Source organism: Nerophis ophidion, linkage group LG18 (assembly GCF_033978795.1).
Source record: "Nerophis ophidion isolate RoL-2023_Sa linkage group LG18, RoL_Noph_v1.0, whole genome shotgun sequence".
Classification (NCBI taxonomy): Eukaryota; Metazoa; Chordata; class Actinopteri; order Syngnathiformes; family Syngnathidae; genus Nerophis; species Nerophis ophidion.
The window spans coordinates 5,943,378-5,970,251 of NC_084628.1; the positions used below are offsets into that span (position 1 = coordinate 5,943,378).

The 26,874-nt window shown below is 40.8% G+C and overlaps 1 protein-coding gene across 1 annotated transcript in view; it reads right to left on the bottom strand.

Annotated features, from left to right (window-relative positions):
- The window catches only part of prkd2 (protein kinase D2), a 116,920-nt gene that overhangs the window by 20,966 nt on the left and 69,080 nt on the right, over positions 1–26,874 (bottom strand). Inside the window, 17 exon segments of the mRNA XM_061878613.1 lie at positions 1–63; positions 1,135–1,241; positions 7,921–7,993; positions 8,078–8,130; positions 14,353–14,461; positions 14,464–14,664; positions 14,744–14,821; positions 19,432–19,543; positions 19,623–19,788; positions 19,910–19,927; positions 20,077–20,148; positions 20,223–20,255; positions 20,258–20,405; positions 23,750–23,883; positions 23,886–23,921; positions 24,024–24,155; positions 24,248–24,386. The exon segment at positions 1–63 is cut by the window's left edge and continues 99 nt beyond it. Coding sequence (XP_061734597.1) covers positions 1–63; positions 1,135–1,241; positions 7,921–7,993; positions 8,078–8,130; positions 14,353–14,461; positions 14,464–14,664; positions 14,744–14,821; positions 19,432–19,543; positions 19,623–19,788; positions 19,910–19,927; positions 20,077–20,148; positions 20,223–20,255; positions 20,258–20,405; positions 23,750–23,883; positions 23,886–23,921; positions 24,024–24,155; positions 24,248–24,386 — 1,674 coding nt within the window.

Consider the following 26,874-nt stretch of genomic DNA (forward strand, 5'->3'; position numbering starts at 1 on the left):
AAACACTTTCTCGGGGGTCTCGAACATACACTCCAAGTTAACGATGCCCAAGTGGCGCAAACTCTGAAAGTGAACATGATTAGTGTGTGGGAGACATCAAGGCAGGATTTAAATATTTCAGAAGGAGAATGTACATTGGAAGACAGAAATGTTTCCACAATGAAGCGGAAGTTAATTACTGTCGAGCTTAAGGTGAAGAGGGCCCCTTGAGAAGCTCATAAACACTATTTTGATGAGATGTCAGACTTTGTTGCCACCTGCTGGTCAGGTTTGTGCAACACAGCATCGGTGGTAAAGGACAAAAATGACGGCATTGTTGTTTAACATTAGCAACTATTAATCAATTACAAAAAAGCTTTAATTCATATGGTATTGCTTTGATTAGTCACGGGGGGCGCTGGCGCCTATCTCAGCTACAATCGGGCGGAAGGCGGGGTACACCCTGGACAAGTCGCCACCTCATCGCAGCGCCAACACAGATAGACAGACAACATTCACACACTAGGGCCAATTTAGTGTTGCCAATCAACCTATCCCCAGGTGCATGTCTTTGGAAGTGGGAGGAAGCCGCCCGATTGTAGCTGAGATAGGCGCCAGCGCCCCCCGTGACCCCAAAAGGGAATAAGCGGTAGAAAATGGATGGATGGATGGATAATCGTTTAATGAGTCTAACTGATAAATATTACTAACACCTGTACCACATGGAGTGCCTGGAACTTTTAAGACGTGGACATAGTTTCTGCACAGGTGCTGCAATAGGGCACACATGAGAGTGGTGGTGTGTCGGCAAACATAATCATTTTTAGAATTAAAGACAAAACTGAATAGAATACTGAAAGTGCAATTTCAATGTTGACGACGGCATTTATTAGAAGAAAAAAAAAATTGGGGAGCATTTTTAGTTTTCCCTCTAAAAGACACATTGAGGCTATAAAGTGTGTTTTATCAGATTTCTCAAATAATCGACCAAAATAACATGATGATAAATAATAAATAAATGATAGCTGCCACCCTATTAAACATGGTTTACATACAGTATTCTGTTGTAAGTACATTTCACTTTTAGTTTTTAAGCTACTTTATTACTATTTAGCTAGCACTGGTAGTGGAAGTAGAGTTAGTAATAAAACGCACCTGTAATATGGCCACCTCATTCCTCAGCTGGCTCTCCTGCTTAGTGGGGAAGCGGAGCTTGTCAATAACTTTGACGGCCACATCCCTTCCAGTCTTGCGGTGCTTTCCTGGTAGAGAAAATGGACAACAATAACATGTACCTTTTGTGCTATGTTTTAGCAAAAAGGCAGCTGGATCATGATAGAATGTAAGGCTCGGTATTGGGACCTAAGTTATTTATACTTTATTTAAATTATATTTAAATAAATGCGACCGGAATGAGAATCAGCACCTCCAAGTCCGAGTCCATGGTTCTCGCCCGGAAAAGGGTGGAGTGCCATCTCCGGGTTGGGGAGGAGACCCTGCCCCAAGTGGAGGAGTTCAAGTACCTAGGAGTCTTGTTCACGAGTGGGGAAAGAGTGGATCGTGAGATCGACAGGCGGATCAGTGCGGCGTCTTCAGTAATGCGGACGTTGTACCGATCCGTTGTGGTGAAGAAGGAGCTGAGCCGGAAGGCAAAGCTCTCAATTTACCGGTCGATCTACGTTCCCATCCTCACCTATGGTCATGAGCTTTGGGTCATGACCGAAAGGATAAGATCACGGGTACAAGCGGCCGAAATGAGTTTCCTCCGCCGTGTGGCGGGGCTCTCCCTTAGAGATAGGGTGAGAAGCTCTGCCATCCGGGAGGAACTCAAAGTAAAGCCGCTGCTCCTCCACATCGAGAGGAGCCAGATGAGGTGGTTCGGGCATCTGGTCAGGATGCCACCCGAACGCCTCCCTAGGGATGTGTTTAGGGCATGTCCAGCTGGTAGGAGGCCACGGGGAAGACCCAGGACACGTTGGGAAGACTATGTCTCCCGGCTGGCCTGGGAACGCCTCGGGATCCCCCGGGAAGAGCTAGACGAAGTGGCTGGGGAGAGGGAAGTCTGGGTTTCCCTGCTTAGGCTGCTGCCCCCGCGACCCGACCTCGGATAAGCGGAAGATGATGGATGGATGGATGGATGGATGGATGGATGGATAAATTATATTTGATCAGTATCTAATAAATTGAAATGTATTATGTTTGCAGATGATACAAATATACATTTTTTTTTTTCCAAGATGGCGCTGCTGTAGTGGCTGCTGTAGGCAGGAGCTCTGTGCTCTTGTGTCATCCTTTTGTGTTTCCCTCTTGTTTTCATGTCTTATTATATTTTTTTGCATTTTGGTCCGGGACCCTTTGGGACTGTGTGACAAGGGGTGGCACTTTCGTGACCTCTGTGGTGCTTTTTTTGTGGACTTTTGGATCTGCCTCCCGGGAGCCTTTTGGCCATGGAGACCAGCTGCTGGGTGTCTGCTACACCGGAGTCTGTTTGGAGGGACTGGAGGAGATGCGGATGAAGGGACAGGACTGCGGAGCTGGCACTGAGCGCTGGGACGGAGAGGCTTCGCTGTGTCTTGGCTGGGTGAGCAGGTGTCGGACACCTCAGTCTCCTTGGACGTATCCTCGCTCATCCATGCGGACTGGACATTGGCCGAGAGTGGAGTCGGCTGTCTTGGTTGCTTTGTTGGGTCTGCTCCTGTCTCTGACCATGCTCCCTCCACCCCAGCGGACGATGGCGTGGAACACCACAGAGGCCACCACAGTGGATATGTTTCTTTTACTTTTTATTCATAGCTGTATGTAGAAGTGTCTGGTTGTATCTGCTGCTTTAATGTCTTTGATGTCCTCTGTGTTCTTTGATGTTTGATGTTTCCCTCTTACACACATGGAAGAGGGATGTGTACTATGGCTATGAGTTGTTGTTTTTTTTTTTTCCCCCTTGGCCTCAGTCTGCACCCCCACTCCAGGGCCCAGGCTAAGACCGATTTTTTTATTTTAATCTTCTATTCTTTGCTCCCCCCCCGTTTACCAGTATGTCATCTTTTTTGTAAGGGGCGCTGGAAGCCGGCAGACCCGTCAGCGATCCTGTTCTGTCTCCCTGTAATGTTTGTCTGATCTTGAATGGGATTGTGCTGAAAATTGTAATTTTCCTGAAGGAACTCTCCTGACGGAATAAATAAAGTACTATCTATCTATCTATTGTTCAGGAGAAGACTTGAAGGAAGTGTTGAGGATAATCGAGGTTGAGTTAATTCAGCAAAAAAAAGGGTTTGATATTAATAGTTATTATTAAATGATAAGAAAACTATCATATTTTCCGCACTATAAGGCGCACCTAAAAACCTAAAATGTTCTCAAAAGCTGACAGTGCGCCTTATAATCCGGGGCGCCTTATATATGGACCAATTTTGAGCCGCAACAGGTCTAACAACTATGGTAAGCAGCCGCCGATTTAATTTTCCCCCGTAGGAGAATAAGCGCGCGGTGCATGCTGGGATATATGACTCCGCCGGGCCGTGCCGTTTCCTTTCCATTTGTGTGTTTGAATGTAAAGCCCCCAAAATGGCTCCTATTGAGAGACATGCTTTCAGGAAAGCAGGAATTGTCACTGAACTGCTAGACAACAGCAGCGACACTGACTCCATTAAAGTTAAAGTTAAAGTACCAATGATTGTCACACACACTCTTGGTGTGGCAAAATTATTCTTTGCATTTGACCCATCACCCTTGATCACCCCCTGGGAGGTGAGGGGAGCAGTGGGCAGCAGCGGTGCCGCGCCCGGGAATCATTTTTGGAGATTTAACCCCTAATTCCAACCCTTGATGCTGAGAGCCAAGCAGGGAGGTAATGGGTCCCATTTTTATAGTCTGTGGTATGACTCGGCAGGGGTTTGAACTCACAACCTACCGATCTCAGGTCGGACACTCTAACCCAGGGGTGCCCATTACGTCGATCGCGATCGACTTGTCGATCTCGGAGGGTGTGTCAGTCGATCTCAAGCCAGGCATTAAAAAATAGACATAAAAATGAGCAATCATCAATCATACCAAGACTTCACTTTCGTCAGTTGTTTGACATTCTCGGCACCCGAGGATCTTGTGAGATGACGCTGGCTGCTGCGAGCTCATATTTAAGAAAAAAATCACTAACAGGGCGGACGCAGAGAAACACATTTTATTTCTAGAGACTCCATACCTACTGTCAAAACTCTAAAGACCGACTGCACAGTTCCTGTCTTCACCATAAAAGACCTGTTTCATCCTGCCTGTGCTAACAAAATAAGAGTCTCAGAAAGCTAGCAAGCTACGGAGTTTGATGCCAATGTATTTCTCCCCCGCCCTCAGCGACCGCTTTCTCACTTGCTTGCCCACCCGCACAGTCACTGACGTCACTCACCTGCTGCCAGACATTAAAGGGCCACACACACATATGCTACTCTCATAACAAAGTGTTTAAAAACCAGTATGCAAGTTGGACAAATGAGATGCCAAATCCAACCACTTTCATGTGGTATTGGACAGAAAGGAGGACTTTTTTTTTCCTCCATTTGAAAATGCGGACGTTATCATCATTACTGTCTGATTCCAATCAATGCAAGTCATCAGAATCAGGTAATACACCAACTTATATTCTTGTCTTCATGAAAGAAAGGAATCTATGTGTGTTAAACATGCTTGTATTATCATTAAACACCATTAACTTGTTAACAAAAATGTCTCTTTCATAAATAAATAAATATAAATTATAAATAGGAATGAGGTAGATCTCCTCGACTTGGTCAATTGAAAAGTAGCTCGCCTGCAGAAAAAGTGTGAGCGCCCCTGCTCTAACCACTAGGCAACTGAATAGGTTGTCGATTAACGACGTCTCGAAATAGTGCAAAGCAATAACAATATATCAATAACTCAACTTTGCTCAAACGTTAATGTCACACAACACAACACACAAAATAAACATGTAAAGCTCACTTTATTAAGTTATTCCTCATCCACGAATCCCTCGAATTCTTCTTCTTCAGTGTCCGAATTAAACATGCCACAACAGGTCTCGCAACTACGGTAAGCAGCCGCCGACCTTATTTCCCCTCGTAGAAGGAGAAGCGCGCGGTGCATGCTGGGATATATGACTGCGGGAGGCGTGGCGAGTTTAAACTCAAGGCGATCAGTCACACAGTAGAAAACGGGAATAGAGCAGCAGCGAGAGAATTCAACATTAACAGCAGCGACACTGACTCGTTTAATGACGACTTCGACGATGTTGGATGCCGTATTCGCCCAACTGTTTGATTCGAACACTGAAGAAGAAGAATTTGAGGGATTCGTGGCTGAGGAATAACTTCATAAAGTGAGCTTTACATGTTTATTTTGTCTGACATTATCCTTTGAGCAACGTTGAGTTATTGATATATTATTGCTTTGCACTATTTCGAGTGTTACTATATTTGATTTACCGTAACACTATCAGACAGTTTTTTACGTGTTTATTGAATCAGGGAAAATAATAAAACAGCTGATTATTCATTTTGGGAGTGAACAGAGTTGTCAGAACGCTGGTTTGTAATCTATTAATAAAGTTTGACTGACCTGACTGTTTTGTTGACATTCTCTTTAGCGCAGCTCCAACTAATGGATGCATAACGTAACCCCAGCCTCTACTGTAACATCTATTCTATGCGCCTTATAATGCGGTGCGCCTTATATATGAACAAAATATTAAAATAGGCCATTCATTGAAGGTGCGCCTTATAATCCGGTGCGGCTTATAGTGCGGAAAATACGGTAAAAGTATGGTGTTTAGTGGTGCAAGGACAAATTGTGAAGCAAAATTAAAATTAAATCAAGTGGAAATTGATAGAGTATATGAAACTAAATTCTTGGGAATAATAATTGATCATAAACTATGTTGGAAACTGCATATTAAATATATAAAGGGAAAAATATCCAAATCCATTACTATTGTTTATAAAGTAAGACACATGCTGAATGAGAAATGCCTGTATATGTTATACTTTTCTCTTATTTTTCCATATTTAACAAATTGTGTTGAAGTTTGAGGAAATGTTTATAAAACAAACATAGAGCCAATAATTAAACTTCAAAAAAGGCTCATTAGAATAATACACAAAGCGTGCTACTATGAACGTACCAATCCATTATGTAATGGATTGGTACGTTCCTAATGCGTTAAAATTTTCAGATATTGTCTTTTTAAAAACAATGGAAATTATGTTTGGAGTAAAGAACAGCAGCCTTCCAGCTTGTATTGATTGATTTATTGACTGATACTTTTATTAGTAGATTGCACAGTTCAGTACATATTCCGTACAATTGACCACTAAATGGTAAAACCCGAATAAGTTTTTCAACTTTTTTAAGTCGGGGTCGACGTTAAATAAATTCAATTCATGCATTCTTAGCTTATTTAAATTAAGAGGAGAAAAAATATAATTTACGGAGGATATTGATTTTTGTAATATGTAAAGTAAGAACGAATATAAAATACGAATGTATTTCAGTTTTAGGAGTTAAATCAGGGGTGCCCACACTTTTTCTGCAGGCGAGCTACTTTTCAATTGACCAACTCGAGGGGATCTACCTCATTTATATATATCATTTATATTTATTTATTTATGAAAGAGACATTTTTGTAAACAAGTTAAATGTGTTTAATGATAATACAAGCATGTGTAACACATATAGATGTCTTTCTTTCACAAAGACAAGAATATAAGTTGGTGTATTACCTGATTCTGATGACTTGCATTGATTGGAATCAGACAGTAATGATGATAACGCCCACATTTTCAAATGGAGGAGAAAAAAAGTTGTCCTTTCTGTACAATACCACATGAAAGTGGTTGGTTTTTGGCATCTAATTCATCCAGCTTCCATACACTTTACAAGAAAAACATTGGCGGCAAATTCCGTAGCTTGCTTGATTGACATTCACGGCACCCGAGGGTCTTGTGAGATGACGCTGGCGGCTGCCAGTTCATTATTATGAAAAAATGACAGAGAGGAAGGCGAGAAACACTTTTTATTTCAACAGACTTTCGCGCCGTCCCTTCCGTCAAAACTCTAAAGGCCGGCTGCACATTTCCTATCTTCACAATAAAAGCCCTGCTTCATGCTGCCTGCGCTAACAAAATAAGAGTCTCGGAAAGCTGGCGTGCACAAGTGATGTGCACGCCAGCTTTCTGAGGGATCGCTTGTGCACGCCAGTTTTCCGAGACTCTGTATTTAGTTAGCGCAGGCAGCATGAAGCAGGGCTTTTATTGTGAAGATAAGAAATGTGCAGTCGGCTTTTAGAGTTTTGACGGAAGGTACGGCGCGAGAGTCTGTTGAAATAAAAAGTGTTTCTCGCCTTCCTCTCGGTCATATTTTCATAATAATGATCTTGCAGCAGCCAGCGTCATCTCACAAGACCCTCCGGTACCGTGAATGTCATTTAAGTGACGTCTTGGTGAAGATTGACGATCACTAATTTTTAGGTCTATTTTTTTTAAAAGCCTGGCTGGAGATCGACTGACACACCCCCCGCGGTCGACTGGTAGCTCGCGATCGACGTAATGGGCACCCCTGAGTTAAATGGCGTAGCAAGCTCAGTGATGAGTTGAAGACATGTAGTTCTTTGTTAAGGTTTAAGAAAACCTTGAAAGGTGAAATAATTGAATATTATAAAATATAGTAACAAATACTTTCATCCCATTGATTTTTTTTTAACGTTGATGTTCCAGGTAATCTTATTTTCAGTGAAGGTATAGGATAGGCAAAAATACGTTTTGGCTTCAGCCTATTCCTTTTTCGGTCATTATTTTTCTTTTCTTTTGTGTTTGTACGTGTACGATAGTTAATGTGTAACCTGTACTGTTAAACTGATCACACAAAATGGTTGATTATATGACCGAAATAAACTTATTTCATTCATTTGAAGGTCCATACCTCCATACACGACTCCAAATTGCCCAGATCCCAAAACTTCATCAGCAAATATTTGGTACACTGTTCCAATGTCCTGCAGGAAAGCAAAATAAAAGCACGAGCAACTAAGTATACAAATTTTACAATTCATTTACTGCATAAAAGAAAAATGTCATACCACATTCTCTTGGATTTGACTGCTGGACACAGAAATGCTGACTGATGCTTGTCCTAAATAGGAAATATGCATAAAGAGGATACATGCATGAACAGAATAAAAAACACACTCATCAGCCATTAAATGAAGTAGACATAAATAATATAATGGGAGCGAGTACTTTATAAACATTTGTAATATATTTACCCCCTAAAGTCGCAAAATAAGGCAGTCACGTATGATGCAGAGCAGTTGGACACCACTGCAAACTACAACCACAATAATAAACATATGAATTAAATAAAACATTGTCAATAAAAAAAAACTAATATCTTTGTAAATGCAGAATTGTTGATACATCCTTCATTTTGGATCCCAGGTGTATCTAATGAATTGACCGGCTATTGCAGTATTAGAGTAATGAGTAAACGTTTGTCAACAACAAGTTTAGTATTACTTTATTTCTTTACGGTGCAGGACAATTGAAGCTTTTGCTTCTTCCTGCTTCTTTTCCATAACACACTTTTTCTTTTTCTCCCTAGTTTTTTTTAAGATGGTGGTGTTGTATTGGAGATGCTATAGTTGTTACTGAGTTGGAAATAAATTACGAAAATGAAAGAAAAAAAAATCAAAATTTTTTTCCATCCACCCATCTTCTTCCGCTTATCCGAGGTCGGGTCGCGGGGGCAGCAGCCTAAGCAGGGAAACCCAGACTTCCCTTTCCCCAGCCACTTCGTCTAGCTCTTCCCGGGGGATCCCGAGGCGTTCCCAGGCCAGCTGGGAGACATAGTCTTCCCAACGTGTCCTGGGTCTTCCCCGTGGCCTCCTACCGGTTGGACGTGCCCTAAACACCTCCCTAGGGAGGCGTTCGGGTGGCATCCTGACCAGATGCCCGAACCACCTCATCTGGCTCCTCTCGATGTGAAGGAGCAGCGGCTTTACTTTGAGTTCCTCCCGGATGGCAGAGCTTCTCACCCTATCTCTAAGGGAGAGACAGGAAACTCATTTCGGCCGCTTGTACCCGTGATCTTATCCTTTCGGTCATGACCCAAAGCTCATGACCATAGGTGAGGATGGGAACGTAGATCGACCGGTAAATTGAGAGCTTTGCCTTCCGGCTCAGCTCCTTCTTCACCACAACGGATCGGTACAACGTCCGCATTACTGAAGACGCCGCACCGATCCGCCTGTCGATCTCACGATCCACTCTTCCCTCACTCGTGAACAAGACTCCTAGGTACTTGAACTCCTCCACTTGGGGCAGGGTCTCCTCCCCAACCCGGACATGGCACTCCACCCTTTTCCGGGCGAGAACCATGGACTCGGACTTGGAGGTGCTGATTCTCATTCCGGTCGCTTCACACTCGGCTGCGAACCGATCCAGTGAGAGCTGAAGATCCCGGCCAGATGAAGCCATCAGGACCACATCATCTGCAAAAAGCAGAGACCTAATCCTGCGGTCACCAAACCGGAACCCCTCAACGCCTTGACTGCGCCTAGAAATTCTGTCCATAAAAGTTATGAACAGAATCGGTGACAAAGGACAGCCTTGGCGGAGTCCAACCCTCACTGGAAACGTGTTCGACTTACTGCCGGCAATGCGGACCAAGCTCTGGCACTGATCATACAGGGAGCGGACCGCCACAATAAGACAGTCCGATACCCCATACTCTCTGAGCACTCCCCACAGGACTTCCCGAGGGACACGGTCGAATGCCTTCTCCAATTTTTTTATTCATCTTAATATTTCTGGTATTATTTTCTTTGTTTTTTTAAAAAATGTTGTATTAATCTATTATTGGTTGACTTATTTACAAACGTGACTCATCAAAGTAAAGAACTAATTAATCAGTCCTGGGTTCAAATCCAGGCTCGGGATCTTTCTGTGTGGAGTTTGCATGTTCTCCCCGTGAATGCGTGGGTTCCCTCCGGGTACTCCGGCTTCCTCCCACTTCCAAAGACATGCACCTGGGGATAGGTTGATTGGCAACACTAAATTAGCCCTAGTGTGTAAATGTGAGTGTGAATGTTGTCCGTCTATCTGTGTTGGCCCTGCGATGAGGTGGCGACTTGTCCAGGGTGTACCCCGCCTTCCGCCCGATTGTAGCGGAGATAGGCGCCAGCGCCCCCCGCGACCCCGAAAGGGAATAAGCGGTAGAAAATGGATGGATGGATGGATGTTCTTATATGTGCAAGCATCTTGGAAGGAGGAAGTTTAGGTTTGTTTTTGCAAACATTAGATAAAGTTCTATCTATCTATCTAGAGCAGTGGTTCTTGACCTTGTTGGAGGTACCGAACCCCACCAGTCTCATATGCGCATTCACCGAACCCCTCTTTAGTGAAAAATAAATTAAAAAAATTCTCAAATTCAAGACAAAGTTACAGTATATGTTTTTTTTTTACTGGTGCACCAAATGAACCGTGCATGAACAAAGAACAAAACCAACACAGTGCATGAACTCACAACAAACTACACACCTGCGAATCCGATGGAAAATTAGAGGGAACTTGGTTTGGGGGTATGCTTAATAAGGCAAAAGGGAGAAGTTTTTATTTACACGATGATTCGGGTGTGTCTTGACCCTGAGGCCGACTCACCGAACCCCCTAGGGTTCGATCGAACCCAGGTTAAGAACCACTGATCTAGAGGGAGTGCGAAGCGGGGAAGAACAAGGAACACAACAAATAAGCGGTGTTTGGTCAATTTAACATGAAATAAATATTGATTTTCTTAATTCATATCTTGTTCAAAAATATATCGATACACTGCAAAAAGTCAGTGTTCAAAAACAAGAAAAAAAAATCTAAACTGAGGGGTATTTTACTTGAACAAAGGAATATTATCTGCCAATAGAAGAACATTTGGCTTGTCAAGACTTTCCAAAACAAGTAAAATTAACTAACCTCAATTAACCCCAGAATACCGTAAAATAAGTATATTCTCACTAAAAACAAGTGCATTTTTCTTGATAGAAAAAAACATATGAGACCTTTCTGCTCAATACGTAAATGCCAGTGCCATTATCTTGACATAAAGACATGCGCTCGGCATTACATTTCTTGAAACCAGCAAACTTAAACTTAAAAACTAGTTTATTTTTCTTAATGGACAGGCAACAAGGCAACCGCTTGTTACTCTCGGGGTCTCCTCGCCGCTCAGGAAAATCATAAGGTCTAAAAATGCCCGGCCCCCGGCCAAAATTGTAATTTTGAAGAATTTATCTGAATGGGCATGAACTATTTCTGTTCAAAACAGTTTGAAATGTCACATGTTCCATCCATCCATTTTCTACCGCTTATTCCCTTTCGGGGTCGCTGGCGCCTATCTCAGCTACAATCGGGCGGAAGGCGGGGTACACCCTGGACAAGTCGCCACCTCATCGCAGGGCCAACACAGATAGACAGACAACATTCACACTCACATTTTAAACCTAGCGCTAACTTCTCAACTATTAATCCATTAACTCTAACCCCAATCTGAACCCTACACCAGTGGTCCCCAACCTTTTTGTACCCGCGGACCGGTCAACGCTTAATAATTTGTCCTGCGGCCCGGGGGTGGGGGGGTTCTTTTTTATTTTTTATTATTTTTTTTCCTTTGTCATGAAAAAGGGAGGTTTTTGTGGTTGGTGCACTAATTGTAAGTGTATATTGTGTTTTTTTATGTTCCATCCATCCATCCATTTCCTACCGCTTATTCCCTTTCGGGGTCGCGGGGGGCGCTGGCGCCTATCTCAGCTACAATCGGGCGGAAGGCGGGGTACACCCTGGACAAGTCGCCACCTCATCGCAGGGCCAACACAGATAGACAGACAACATTCACACTCACATTCACACACTAGGGCCAATTTAGTGTTGTTGTTAAATGTGTAAATATAAACTGTCTGTTTACTGTACTGTGAAGTGAATTATATTTTATATAGCGCTTTTCTCTAGTGTCTCAAAGCGCTTTACATAGTGAAACCCAATATCTAAGTTACATTTAAACCAGTGTGGGTGGCATTGGAGGCAGGTGGGTAAATTGTCTTGCCCAAGGACACAACGGCAGTAACTAGGATGGCGGAAGCGGGAATCGAACCTGCAACCCTCAAGTTGCTGGCACGGCCACTCTACCAACCGAGCTATTCCGCCCCACTGTGCCAACTGTACTACAATATATGAGTTCGTATTCTCTCCTCTTCCATTGAAAACAAAACAGCAAAGTCCATTTGGCTGCCATCTGTTTCAATTATGAGACACAATTGTGTCAAAGTCATGATTTTTTTTGGTTCATGCTTGAAATAAGAAATGATTACTTTAAAAAAGCAGTTTTATACTTGTGAGTGTTGATGACACAGCTTTGCAACAGTTGATATTGTAGTTTCAAGAATATTTTACTCAATATAAGTCGTATCAATCAATCAATCAATGTTTATTTATATAGCCCCAAATCACAAATGTCTCAAAGGACTGCACAAATCATTACGACTACAACATCCTCGGAAGAACCCACAAAAGGGCAAGGAAAGCTCACACCCAGTGGGCAGAGAGAATTCACACCCAGTGGGACGCCAGTGACAATGCTGACTATGAGAAACCTTGGAGAGGACCTCAGATGTGGGCAACCCCCCCCCTCTAGGGGACCGAAAGCAATGGATGTCGAGCAGGTCTAACATGATACTGTGAAAGTTCAATCCATAGTGGCTCCAAGACAGCAGTGAGAGTTCAGTTCAAAGCGGATTCAAGACAGCAGCGAGAGTCCCGTCCACAGGAAACCATCTCAAGCGGAGGCGGATCAGCAGCGTAGAGATGTCCTCAACCGATACAGGCGAGCGGTCCATCCTGGGTCCCGAAATTACAGACCTCTGTCATCATTTTAAGTGGGAGAACTTGCACAATCGCTGGCTGACTAAATACTGTTTGCCCCACTGTATTAGTTTTCGCAAAAATAGATATATTGGCCCCAAGGCACATTTTTTTTTTCCAAAAATATTTTCCACCATAATTTACAAATAAATTCTTTAAAATTCCAACAATGTGAATTCCTGGATTTTTTTTTACTTTCTGTCTCTCACAGTTGAAGTGTACCTATGATGAAAATTATCAATCAATCAATCAATGTTTATTTATATAGCCCCAAATCACAAATGTCTCAAAGGACTGCACAAACCATTATGACTACAACATCCTCGGAAGAACCCACAAAAGGGCAAGGAAAACTCACACCCAGTGGGCAGGGAGAATTCACATCCAGTGGGACGCCAGTGACAATGCTGACTATGAGAAACCTTGGAGAGGACCTCAGATGTGGGCAACCCCCCCCTCTAGGGGACCGAAAGCAATGGATGTCGAGCGGGTCTAACATGATACTGTGAAAGTTCAATCCATAGTGGCTCCAACACAGCCGCGAGAGTTCAGTTCAAAGCGGATTCAAGACAGCAGCGAGAGTCCCGTCCACAGGAAACCATCTCAAGCGGAGGCGGATCAGCAGCGTAGAGATGTCCTCAACCGATACAGGCGAGCGGTCCATCCTGGGTCCCGAAATTACAGACCTCTGTCATCATTTTAAGTGGGAGAACTTGCACAATCGGTGGCTGACTAAATACTGTTTGCCCCACTGTATTAGTTTTCACAAAAATAGATACATTGGCCCCCAGGCACATTTTTTTTCCCAAAAATATTTTCACCATAATTTTCAAATAAATTCTTTAAAATTCCAACAATGTGAATTCCTGGATTTTTTTTTTACATTCTGTCTCTCACAGTTGAAGTGTACCTATGATGAAAATTATCTATCAATCAATCAATGTTTATTTATATAGCCCCAAATCACAAATGTCTCAAAGGACTGCACAAATCATTACGACTACAACATCCTCGGAAGAACCCACAAAAGGGCAAGGAAAACTCACACTCAGTGGGCAGGGAGAATTCACACCCAGTGGGACGCCAGTGACAATGCTGACTATGAGAAACCTTGGAGAGGACCTCAGATGTGGGCAACCCCCCCCCATAAAATCTCAGCTACAAGCTGTAATATATTACTGAGATCATTTAGGACCAAAACCCTTAAAACAAGTAAAACACTAACATAAAATCTGCTTAGTAAGAAGAATTATCTTATCATACAGAAAATAAGCAAATATCACCCTTATTTGAGGTATTTAATCTTACTTAGATTTCGGTTTTTGCAGTGATATCTTACTCGATACATCGCCCAGCCCTAAATTTCTTATTGTAACTTTCGACAAACAAAACCGTGACTTCAACAAATGTTTTCTGAATATTCCCAATGTAGTGTGCCCTCTGGACTCACTGTGAGTGGTGTTTCCCGCAGGTTGGGGAGCATCCTGGAAGATGACAGGCATGAGGGCTTGGCGAATTGCGGCCTCCCAGCTATTGGCCACCTCACGACCAATGCCGCTGTTGGGTGCCACTTGGCTTGGAGAAGGGGGTGTCTGGGGGACAGTCTGCTGGGGGTTAGTGGTGGAAGGGAGTTGGGGTCCTCCCCCACAAAGTAGCACATGGTCCCTGTGATGATCTCGAAGCAGTGCGGGTTTGTTCTGGGGGGCACCAGAGTGAAGTTGCCGGCAGGTCGTACCTCCAGAATTTCTGAGAGAGGGATCTCCTGCAAAGAAGATGGATCACGGATGACACAAAACAAATGATGGCCTCTTTCCAGAAAGTCTCCACAATTACAAACATACTTTGTGGTATTTGTTTGAGGTGTTGTTCTGGAAAAGGATGATGCACTTCGAGTCCAGGTGCCAGTAGAGCCTCCTTCTCTGTTGGGGATTGTATCAGGGTGGGGGTATCGTAGGTCAGGAGGATACAAGGTGAGGATTGTGACAGAGTTGATCTCCAGAAGGAAGAGACGAAGAATGGCCAAGGGATAGGTGACAGACTGAGATGTTGGAAACTCAGGAGCGACAAGAAAAAAGGGGAAAAACAGACAGAAAGAGAAGACTAAGTGTTAGTGCAGCAGTTAGTGCAGGAGGTTTGGGGGGCCTCGTAAGATATAAAAGTATAAGTTATAATGAATAAAATAGGAAATATTACATATGAAAGCATCCATCCACTTTTTACCGCTTGTCCCGTTTGGGGTCGCTGGAGCCTATCTCAGCTGCATTCGGGCAGAAGGCGAGGTACACACTGGACAAGTCGCCACCTCATCACAGGGCTAACACAGATAGACGGACAACATTCACACTCACATTCACACACTAGGGCCGATTTAGTGTTGCCAATCAACCTATCCCCAGGTGCAAGGATATGAAATAAAATCAAATAATGCATTAAATACAGTAAAGGCTCAATAGGCGTCCTCTGTTTATGTCACTGATTTAGAAACACATCTCATTAGCCTTTAATCGAGAAAAGATCCATACCTACAATGCAAAAACTCACAATCTCACCAAGTATATACTATATTTCAAAGTTCTAGACTAAATATCTAAACAAACTTAATACAAGTCAAAATTCCCTAAATAGTATTTTTTTCAGTGAGAGATAAGAAGTTGTTTATAGGCAATAGATTATCTGAGGATCATAGTTTTGATGTAAGACACAAAGTTTTACAATAAGTAAGTATAGCTAATAATAAGTTTTAATTGCTACTTTAATAGGTCACTTTTAAGTTTTTAAAGCTTGAATATAATGTCTTATTTCAAGATTATTATTTTTTTGCTTGTTCCATTGGCAGATATTTTCGCTCATCACAAGCAAAAATCACGTGTAAAAATTATTTTACTCTTTTTAAGAGGGACATTTTTTCCAGTGTAATAACTTATTTTGGTGTTTAACAAGGACACCACAAGCCTCACTACGATGTCTTTCAAAACTAAAAATGTGCTATTTTTTTTAAATAGTTATTTCAGAGCAAGCCACTAAATTCTACATTTTTATAACTATGCTTAAAATGTCAATAAAGATTCCGCAACTTCCAGTCCGAGTCCATGGTGGAGTGCCATCTCCGGGTTGGGGAGGAGTTCAAGTACCTAGGAGTCTTGTTCACGAGTGGGGGAAGAGTGGATCGTGAGATCGACAGCCGGATCGGTGCGGCGTCTTCAGTAATGCGGACGCTGTATCGATCCGTTGTGATGAAGAAGGAGCTGAGCCGGAAGGCAAAGCTCTCAATTTACCGGTCGATCTACGTTCCCATCCTCACCTCTGGTCATGAGCTCTGGGTTATGACCAAAAGGACAAGATCACATGTACAAGCGGCCGAAATGAGTTTCCTCCGTCGGGTGGCTTGACTTTCCCTTAGATATAGGGTGAGAAGCTCTGTCATTCCGGAGGGGCTCAAAATAAAGCCGCTGCTCCCTCCATATCGAAAGGAACCAGATGAAGGGGTTCAAGCATCTGGTCAGGATTCCCCCCCGGACGCCTACCTGGGAACTTGTTCAGGGCAAGTCTGACCAGTAGTAGGCCACGGGGAAGACCCCAGGACACGTTGGGGTGACTATGTCTTCCGGCTGGCCTGGGAATGCCTCGGGATCCCCGGGAGGAGCTAGACGAAGTGGCTGGGAAAAGGGAAGTCTGGGCTTCCCTGCTTAGGCTTCTGCCCCCGCAACCCAACCTCGGATAAGTGGAGGAAGATGGATGGATAAATAGATGGATGCTTACAATTTTTTATTAAGATGTATACAATAATTGAAAAATCTACCTCTTTATTTTTATGTAGCTCCATCTAAAAATACAATAGATTCTTCCACGGCTTGTGACTACCCTTCTAAAAGTTTGTGCTTTTTTTCTTATTCATTCTTGGTGCAGTAACAAGCATAACATTAGAAGCTACTTTAAAGGCCTACTGAAAGCCACTACTACCCACCACGCAGTCTGATAGTTTATATATCAATGATGAAATATCAACATTGCAACACATGCCAATACGGCCTTTTTAGTTGACTAAATTGCAATTTTAAATTTCCTGCGAAGTGTCGTGTTGAAAACGTCGAGGTATGATGACGCGTGCGTTTGACGTCTCAGGTTTGTAGCGGACATTATTTTCCAGCCCGATCCAAGCTATAAGTAGTCTGCTCTAATCGCATAAGTACACAGTATTCTGGACATCTGTGTTGTTGAATCTTTTGCAATTTGTTCAATTTATAATGGAGAAGTCAAAGTACAAAGATGGAGGTTGGAAGATTTTAGCATTTAGCCACACAAAAACACGGTGTTTCCTTGTTTAAAATTCCCGAAGGTGAAGCTTTACTATGGATCAGAGCGGTCAAGCGAACATGGATCCCGACGAAATTCCAACCGGCAGTTTTCGGTGAGAAGATTGTGGTAATAAGTAAGCTCTTACTGGAGACATCAGCGGAGCTTGCGTCCTGCTGCAGCTACGTTACTTCCCTCAGAGACACTGGGTCAACACACCCGTGGCCACACCCCTCCGACTTTCAGGTAATGTATAATCTCACTAAAACAATAGGCAGATAAGGGATTTTCCAGAATTATCCGAGTAAATGTATCAAATAACATCTGAATCGCTCCCACTACAATCACCTTTTGTTCTTTAACTTTTTTTTTTTCCTAGTCCTTCACTCTACATTTCCTCATCCACATAAATATTTTATCCTCGCTCAAATTAATACGGAAATTGTCACTTTCTCGGTCTGAATAGCTCTTGCTGCTTGAGGCTATGATTATAAACAATGTTCACACCCATGGCCACACCCCTCCGACTTTCAGGTACTGTATTAATCTCACTAAAACAATAGGCAAATAAGGATTTTCCAGAATTATCCGAGTAAATGTATCAAATAACATCTGAATCGCTCCCACTACAATCACCTTTTGTTCTTTAACTTTTTTTTTCCCTAGTCCTTCACTCTAAATTTCCTCATCCACATAAATATTTTATCCTCGCTCAAATTAATACAGAAATTGTCACTTTCTCGGTCCGAATAGCTCTTGCTGCTTGAGGCTATGATTATAAACAATGTTCACAACCCATGGCCACACCCCTCCGACTTTCAGGTAATGTACAATCTCACTAAAACAATAGGCAGATAAGGGATTTTCCAGAATTATCCGAGTAAATGTATCAAATAACATCTGAATCGCTCCCACTACAATCACCTTTTGTTCTTTAACTTTTTTTTTTCCTAGTCCTTCACTCTAAATTTCCTCATCCACATAAATATTTTATCCTCGCTCAAATTAATACAGAAATTGTCACTTTCTCGGTCCGAATAGCTCTTGCTGCTTGAGGCTATGATTATAAACAATGTTCACACCCATGGCCACACCCCTCCGACTTTCAGGTACTGTATAATCTCACTAAAACAATAGGCAGATAAGGGATTTTCCAGAATTATCCGAGTAAATGTATCAAATAACATCTGAATCGCTCCCACTGCAATCACCTTTTGTTTTTTAACTTTTTTATTTTCCTAGTCCTTCACTCTAAATGTCCTCATCCACAAATCTTTCATCCTCGCTCAAATTAATGGGGAAATTGTCACTTTCTCGGTCCGAATAGCTCTTGCTGCTTGAGGCTATGATTATAAACAATGTTCACACCCATGGCCACACCCCTCCGACTTTCAGGTACTGTATAATCTCACTAAAACAATAGGCAGATAAGGGATATTCCGGAATTATCCGAGTAAATGTATCAAATAACATCTGAATCGCTCCCACTACAATCACCTTTTGTTCTTTAACTTTTTTTTTTTCCTAGTCCTTCACTCTACATTTCCTCATCCACATAAATATTTTATCCTCGCTCAAATTAATGCGGAAATTGTCACTTTCTCGGTCCGAATAGCTCTTGCTGCTTGAGGCTATGATTATAAACAATGTTCACACCCATGGCCACACCCCTCCGACTTTCAGGTAATGTATAATCTCACTAAAACAATAGGCAGATAAGGGATTTTCCAGAATTATCCGAGTAAATGTATCAAATAACATCTGAATCGCTCCCACTACAATCCCCTTTTGTTCTTTAACTTTTTTTTTTCCTAGTCCTTCACTCTAAATTTCCTCATCCACATAAATATTTTATCCTCGCTCAAATTAATACAGAAATTGTCACTTTCTCGGTCCGAATAGCTCTTGCTGCTTGAGGCTATGATTATAAACAATGTTCAGATGTGAGGAGCCCTACAACCCGTGACGTCACGCGCACATCGTCTGCTACTTCCGGTAAAGGCAAGGCTTTTTTATTAGCAACCAAAAGTTGCAAACTTTATCGTCGATGTTCTCTACTAAATCCTTTCAGCCAAAATATGGCAATATCGCGAAATTATCAAGCATGACGCATAGAATGGACCTGCTATCCCCGTTTAAATAAGAAAAACTCATCTCAGTAGGTCTTTAAGGACAGAGAAGGGAAAGCCAAAACAAGTGGAGAACTGAGACGATTCGGTCAAGTTAAAAAAGGTACCAGTGTGTCTTTGTTGTTGTAGTGAACCATCCATCCCGCCTTGATAGCAGTACTGGATCGACGGGTTGTCTGCCTCACTGACTGGACCACCCTCATGAGTGGAATGTAAGCACTGTGAAAAAAACGCATAACTGCTCATTAGAAAACAAAGCTTAAAAGTGTGGCATGTTTATGGTTTTTTTTCCCCACACCCCTGGTCTCCACTGGGTCCATCCTTGTTGCTGTCAGGAGAGAAGGAGCCCGGGATGATGCAGAGATGTTCCTCGTCCGAGTCATCCATGGATGACTTGTCTGAAACGTCGTAGTCGCTGGCGTAGTCCATGGGTATCTCTGTGTCCATACCGGAACTCAGCATATCTGGTGCATAAAAAGAGGTAAACCGTTGAGTGCAACTTGACTTACGTTGGCTGTATGTTTCAAAAAATGCTGCTTTTCTACATCTACAACTATTATTAAGGATGAATGCATGCAGACTTACCACAGTTACTTCTGTTTTCTAAGACAATAAAGAGATTAGTGGCAGTAAGTACCAGTGTTGGTTACGTAAATGTATGTTTCATTATTTTGATGTAGTTTGCATGACAATCTAATCATGCAAATGATTGTTTTCATGCAGGGAGAGATGACATTTTAAAAGTCCCTTACCTCCAATGGTCTCACCAAGACAGTCGTTAGGAACTTTGCATAGACAGCGTTTATGGCAGTTAAACTTGCAGTCTAAAATAAACAGACATGTATAAAGGTTAGACTCTAACAATGGCATTGTTCGCTACCAATGTACATTTGCTGACCTTTACACTGTAGGCCCTGCCTGAAGAGCCCTCGAGAAGCCTCTTGCAGAAGTGGCACACTGTCGGACGCGTGTATGAGTGGATGGCGAATGTGTGCGGCACCTTCACCTTGCTCATCAGGATCTTGTCCAATTGCACGGGTCGACCCTTATAGAAGCGTCGGGCTTCACTCGGGGTCCGGGGCTATGGTAGAGTAATAACAAATAAAACACAAACAACAGTAGCATGTGCTCGCTGAATCTATTATAGAGTAATGTTAGTATTTGAACAGTTGTGTTATTTAGCAATTTGTAATTAAAGGGAAACCAGAGCCTGGGGATCGAACCCAAAATCTTTGTTTTGTGAGGCACACGCCACTGTGCTGCACTCAATAAAACTCAATACAATTTTAAAAACAAACACATTTATGCAAGCCCTTTAGCAGCAAACCAGTGGATAAGATAGGACCATATTTAATTATGCAATAATACTCTAATTAAAATGTAATATGTTTATTTAAATTTAATTTGTTAATCCCGATGTAATAATACAACTATTTCTGGCACTACGTTGTGCTGCTGCAATTTTTGTTGGTATACAGCAGGGGGCACCAACGTGGTGCCCGCGGTAGCCCGTAAGGACCAGATGAGTAGCCCGCTGGCCTGTTCTAAAAATAGCTCAAATAGCAGCACTTACCAGTGAGCTGCCTCTATTTTTTAAATTTTATTTATTTTTTTTCTCTGAATCTATTATAGAGTAATGTTAGTATTTGAACAGTTATGTTATTTAGCAATTTGCAATTAAAGGGAAACCCCGAGCCTGGGCATCGAACCCAAAATCCTCGTTTTATGACGCACCCGCCACTGTGCTGCACTCAATAAAACTCAATACAATTTTAAATACAAAAACATTTATGCAGCCCTTTAGCAGAAAACCAGTGGATAAGATAGGACCATAATTAATAATGCAATAACACTCTATATAAAACGTAATATGTTTATTTCAATTAATTTGTTAATCCCGATGTAATAATACAACTATTTTCTGGCAATACCGTTGTGCTTCTGCAATTTTTGTTGGTAAACAGCAGGGGTCACCAACGTGGTGCCCGCGGTAGCCCGTAAGGACCAGATGAGTCGCCCGCTGGCCTGTTCTAAAAATAGCTCAAATAGCAGCACTTACCAGTGAGCTGCCTCTATTTTTGAATTTTTTTTTTTTTTTTAGCAAGCTGGTCTCACTTTGCTCGACATTTTTAATTCTAAGAGAGACAAAACTCAAATAGAATTTGAAAATCCAACAAAATATTTTAAAGACTTGGTCTTCACTTGTTTGAATAAATCAATTTTTTTTAAAATTTTGCTTCTTATAACTTTCAGAAAGACAATTTTAGAGAAAAAATACAACCTTAAAAATGATTTTAGGATTTTTAAACACATATACCTTTTTCCTTTTTAAATTCCTTCCTCTTCTTTCCTGACAAATTAAATTAATGTTCAAGTAAATTTATGTTTTTTATTGTAAAGAATAATAAATACATTTTAATTCAATTCTTCAATTTAGCTTCTGTTTTTTCGACGAAGAATATTTGTGAAATATTTCTTCAAACTTATTATGATTAGTATTCAAAAAAAATGTTCTGGCAAATCTAAAAAATCTTTAGAATCAAATTTAAATCGTATTTCAAAGTCTTTTGAATTTCTTTTAAAATGTAAAAGAAATAATGATTTGTTTTTGTTAGAAATATAGCTTGGTCCAATTTTTTATATATTCTAACAAAATGCAGATTAGATTTTAACGTATTTAAAACATGTCATAAAAATTCTAAATTAATCTTAATCAGGAAAAATTACTGTTGATATTCCATAAAAAAAATGTTTTATGTTTTCAAAAAGATTCGAATTAGCTAGTTTTTCTCTTCTTTTTTTCGGTTGAATTTTGAATTTTAAAGAGTCGAAATTGAAGATAAACTATGTTTCAAAATGTAATTTTTATTTTTTTTCCTGTTTTCTCCTCTTTTAAAACCGTTCAATTAAGTGTTTTTTTCATCGGTTGAATTTTGAATTTTAAAGAGTCGAAATTGAAGATAAACTATGTTTCAAAATGTAATTTTCATTTTTTTCCTGTTTTTCTCCTCTTTAAACCGTTCAAATAAGTGCTTTTTTCATCGGTTGAATTTTGAATTTTAAAGAGTCGAAATTGAAGATAAACTATGTTTCAAAATGTAATTTTTTTTTTTCCCTGTTTTCTCCTCTTTTAAACCGTTCAATTAAGTGTTTTTTTCATCGGTTGAATTTTGAATTTTAAAGAGTCGAAATTGAAGATAAACTATGTTTCAAAATGTAATTTTCATTTTTTTCCTGTTTTCTCCTCTTTTAAACCGTTCAATTAAGTGTTTTTTTCATCGGTTGAATTTTGAATTTTAAAGAGTCGAAATTGAAGATAAACTATGTTTCAAAATGTAATTTTCATTTTTTTCCTGTTTTCTCCTCTTTTAAACCGTTCAATTAAGTGTTTTTTTCATCGGTTGAATTTTGAATTTTAAAGAGTCGAAATTGAAGATAAACTATGTTTCAAAATGTAATATTCATTTTTTTCCTGTTTTTCTCCTCTTTTAAACCGTTCAAATAAGTGCTTTTTTCATCGGTTGAATTTTGAATTTTAAAGAGTCGAAATTGAAGATAAACTATGTTTCAAAATGTAATTTTTATTTTTTTTCCTGTTTTCTCCTCTTTTAAACCGTTCAAATAAGTGTTTTTTTTCATCGGTTGAATTTTGAATTGTAAAGAGTCGAAATTGAAGATAAACTATGTTTCAAAATGTAAATTTTTTTTTTCCTGTTTTCTCCTCTTTTAAACCGTTCAATTAAGTGTTTTTTTCATCGGTTGAATTTTTGAATTTTAAAGAGTCGAAATTGAAGATAAACTATGTTTCAAAATGTAATTTTCATTTTTTTTCCTGTTTTCTCCTCTTTTAAACCGTTCAATTAAGTGTTTTCATCATCATTTATTCTCTACAAAAAACCTTCCGTAAAGGAAAAAAAATGTATGACGGAATGACGGCCAGAAATACCCATTTTTTAATATATATATATCTATATATATACATATATATATAGATTTATTTATTAAAGGTAAATTGAGCAAATTGGCAATTTCTGGCAATTTATGTGTGTATCAAACTGGTAGCCCTTCGCATTAATCAGTACCCAAGAAGAAGCTCTTGGTTTCAAAAAGGTCGGTGACCCCTGGTATACAGTGACAATAAAAACTTTCTACTGTGTTGTATTCTATTAAATCACTATGTAAGCATTATGTTATTACATATTGTAGACATTTAAAAATTATGGTGTTAACAAACTTTTAGAAAAAAAAGACTTCTTTCTACTACTTTTGAGATATGTTGAAATCTGCAAATTTAACTTGTTAAACATTTCTAAAACAAATCATAACCGTAAATCATAATCATAACCATTATACTAATTACTAAAAAATCGAATATGAATTTCCAAGTAGTGTATATCAATGAAGGCTGTAAAGGGCTATATATACCATTTGCGTATGCGAGCGCACTAAGCCGGAGTCCTCGGTGCAGGTGGAGGTGGTCCCCATGCTATAAACTGACTGGCTGCTGCCCTGGGAGATGGTGGACAGGCGCCTCTTCCGAGCTGCACAGTTGTTTGGATGCTGAATGCACACCGCTTGTGGTAGTTTAATCCACACCCTGCAGGGGGCACCGAGAAACCGGGGAACGGTTAAGCGTGACATCAACGGATGGGAAGAGTGTGGATGACATCATGTGATCTCATTTAACAAGTGTTCTCACCATCACACTTGAGCCCCTGCTTGACCAGTCCGAACAACATCTCTCCACAGTGGTCGCAGAACGCCGGGGCCCGATAGGAGTGCACATTCAGAGCATGGGGACGAATCTGGAAATCTTCTGACGTGGCCGCCGCTACAATGCGATGAGTGTAATAATATGGTCGCAGATGAAATGATGACAACAGAATAAACACCCTTAATGTAATCAGCTATTCCTTGACTCACCAGAGAGCACCACCTCCACCAGATCTCCTTCCTGGATGTCACTTGTAGCCTTAACTATCTGCAGGATGTTGCTGGTCGAGATGTCATGTTTGAACAGCAATATCTTATCGTAGATGCCATAGAAACCACACTCGGGGAACTGTAATATAGAAAAGAGAACATTGCACACTTAAAAATGGAGCCTGTGTGGAGATGAGATTAACGCGCACTTGCAGGTGGACATGTTCGAATGTATCTTTCTTTAAGGACATATTGAATAAATTACAAATGTAAAGGATTTCACAGATGATGCATAAAGTGATAAACAGTGGTATGGATGTACGGTAAACTCCAAGCAGGCCTGACTGGTTTAATTTTGCTGAATATTTCAGTAGCTCTGGCCTCACAAATGGATTAAAACTGCAATTTAGTCAATGTCAGTGGTTGTAAAACTTTTTTCACCATGTGCCACCTCAGAAAACAACTCCATCCATCCATCCATTTTCTACCGCTTATTCCCTTTCGGGGTCGCGGGGGGCGCTGGCGCCTATCTCAGCTACAATCGGGCGGAAGGCGGGGTACACCCTGGACAAGTCGCCACCTCATCGCAGGGCCAACACAGATAGACAGACAACATTCACACTCACATTCACACACAGGCTCGGGATCTTTCTGTGTGGAGTTTGCATGTTCTCCCCGTGAATGCGTGGGTTCCCTCCGGGTACTCCAGCTTCCTCCCACCTCCAAAAACATGCACCTGGGGATAGGTTGATTGGCAACACTAAATTGGCCCTAGTGTGTGAATGTGAGAAAACAACTCGCTCTACAAATGCCACTATATTAACCAACATTAAAATACTCTATCCCAGTGGTCCCCAAACTTAATGACTCGGGGGCCGCATTGGGTTAAAATCGCCACCTCATCGCAGGGCCAACATATATATATATATATATATATACATATATATATATATATATATATATATATATGTAGGTGTGGGAAAAAAATCACAAGACTACTTCATCTCTACAGAATCTGTTTCATGAGGGGTTCCCTCAATCATCAGGAGATTTTAATGGAAGCATTCACATACAATGGTTTATATAGGGCACAGAGTGGGTGGTACAAGCAGGCGTAGGGTGTGGTGATTGGCTCATGTGTTACCTAGGAGGTGTTTCCGTCTATGGCGGCATGTTGAAATGATTTCACTGCGCTTGTTGAGGGATGATAGCTCTGGATGATATATAATAAACAGTTTCTCTTTTAAACATAGGTTGCATCTTTTATTACCACTGTTGTAAGGTGTGCTGGATGCAAGAATTTGCCATGTTATTGAATATTCAACATTATTGTCTTTGAGGTTCCAAATGTGTTTGCTGAGTTCTGTAGAATTCTGCAAAGTCTGGTTTCTAAAGGAGGCGTTGTGATTATTCCATCTTGTTTTGAACGCTCCTTCGGTTAATCCTACGTACGTGTCGGATGTGTTAATGTCCTTGCGTGTTACCTTTGCTTGGTAAACGACTGATGTCTGTAAGCACCTTCCGTTGAGAGGGCAATCAGGTTTCTTGCGACAGTTACATTCGTTATTGGTTTATATATATATATATATATATATATATATATATCTTGATTGGATTATCCAGAGAATAGTGCTCGATACCGTGGTAGAGCGCAATATGTAGGTGTGGGAAAAAATCACAAGACTACTTCATCTCTACAGAACTGTTTCATGAGGGGTTCCCTCAATCATCAGGAGATTTCTCCTGATGATTGAGGGAGCCCCTCATGAAACAGTTCTGTATATATACATGTAGGCGTGGGAAAAAAAATCACAAGACTACTTTATATATATATATATATATATATATATATATATATATATATATATATATATATATATATATATATATATATATATATTCACAAATATACACATACATACATACATACATATTCCTCACACACTAATTGACTTAATTGACTGATTGATCGATGGAAAAAAAGCATTTTTAGATAATATGATTTGCCTGAGCAGCTAGGAGACACAGTAACAAGCAGTAGAAAATGAATTAGAAAGGACAGATTTAAAACAATAATCAAAAATAATTGTTTATATATTTTTTTTTACCTTGGGACGTCCCGCGGGCCGGATTATGGACGCCGTAGTTTGGGGGACCCCTTCTCTAGCCTATTGGGCCTACATATACAGTAAATTTAAAACAAGGCAGATGGGTTTTTTAAAAAAGTATATTTAATATTTTGGGCCAATGTAACATTGCATTACACACAGTTTGAACAGTTACACTGTGTTTGAATGTAGGAATATACAACACTTTTAATTCAGATCAGTTGGGTTTATTTCGAACACGCATGGGATACAGTTGCAATGTAATACATCACATATTTCCAGTTGTTTCATTACAGCATGTCCGAAAAGGAGTAGGAAGAAGGAGATGAAGTGAATTGTGAAGTGAATTATATTTATATAGCGCTTTTCTCTAGTGACTCAAAGTGCTTTACATAGTAAAACCCAATATCTAAGTTACATTTAAAGCAGTGTGGGTGGCACTGGGAGCAGGTGGGTAAAGTGCCTTGCCCAAGGACACAACGGCAGTGACTAGGATGGCGGAAGCGGGAATCGAACCTG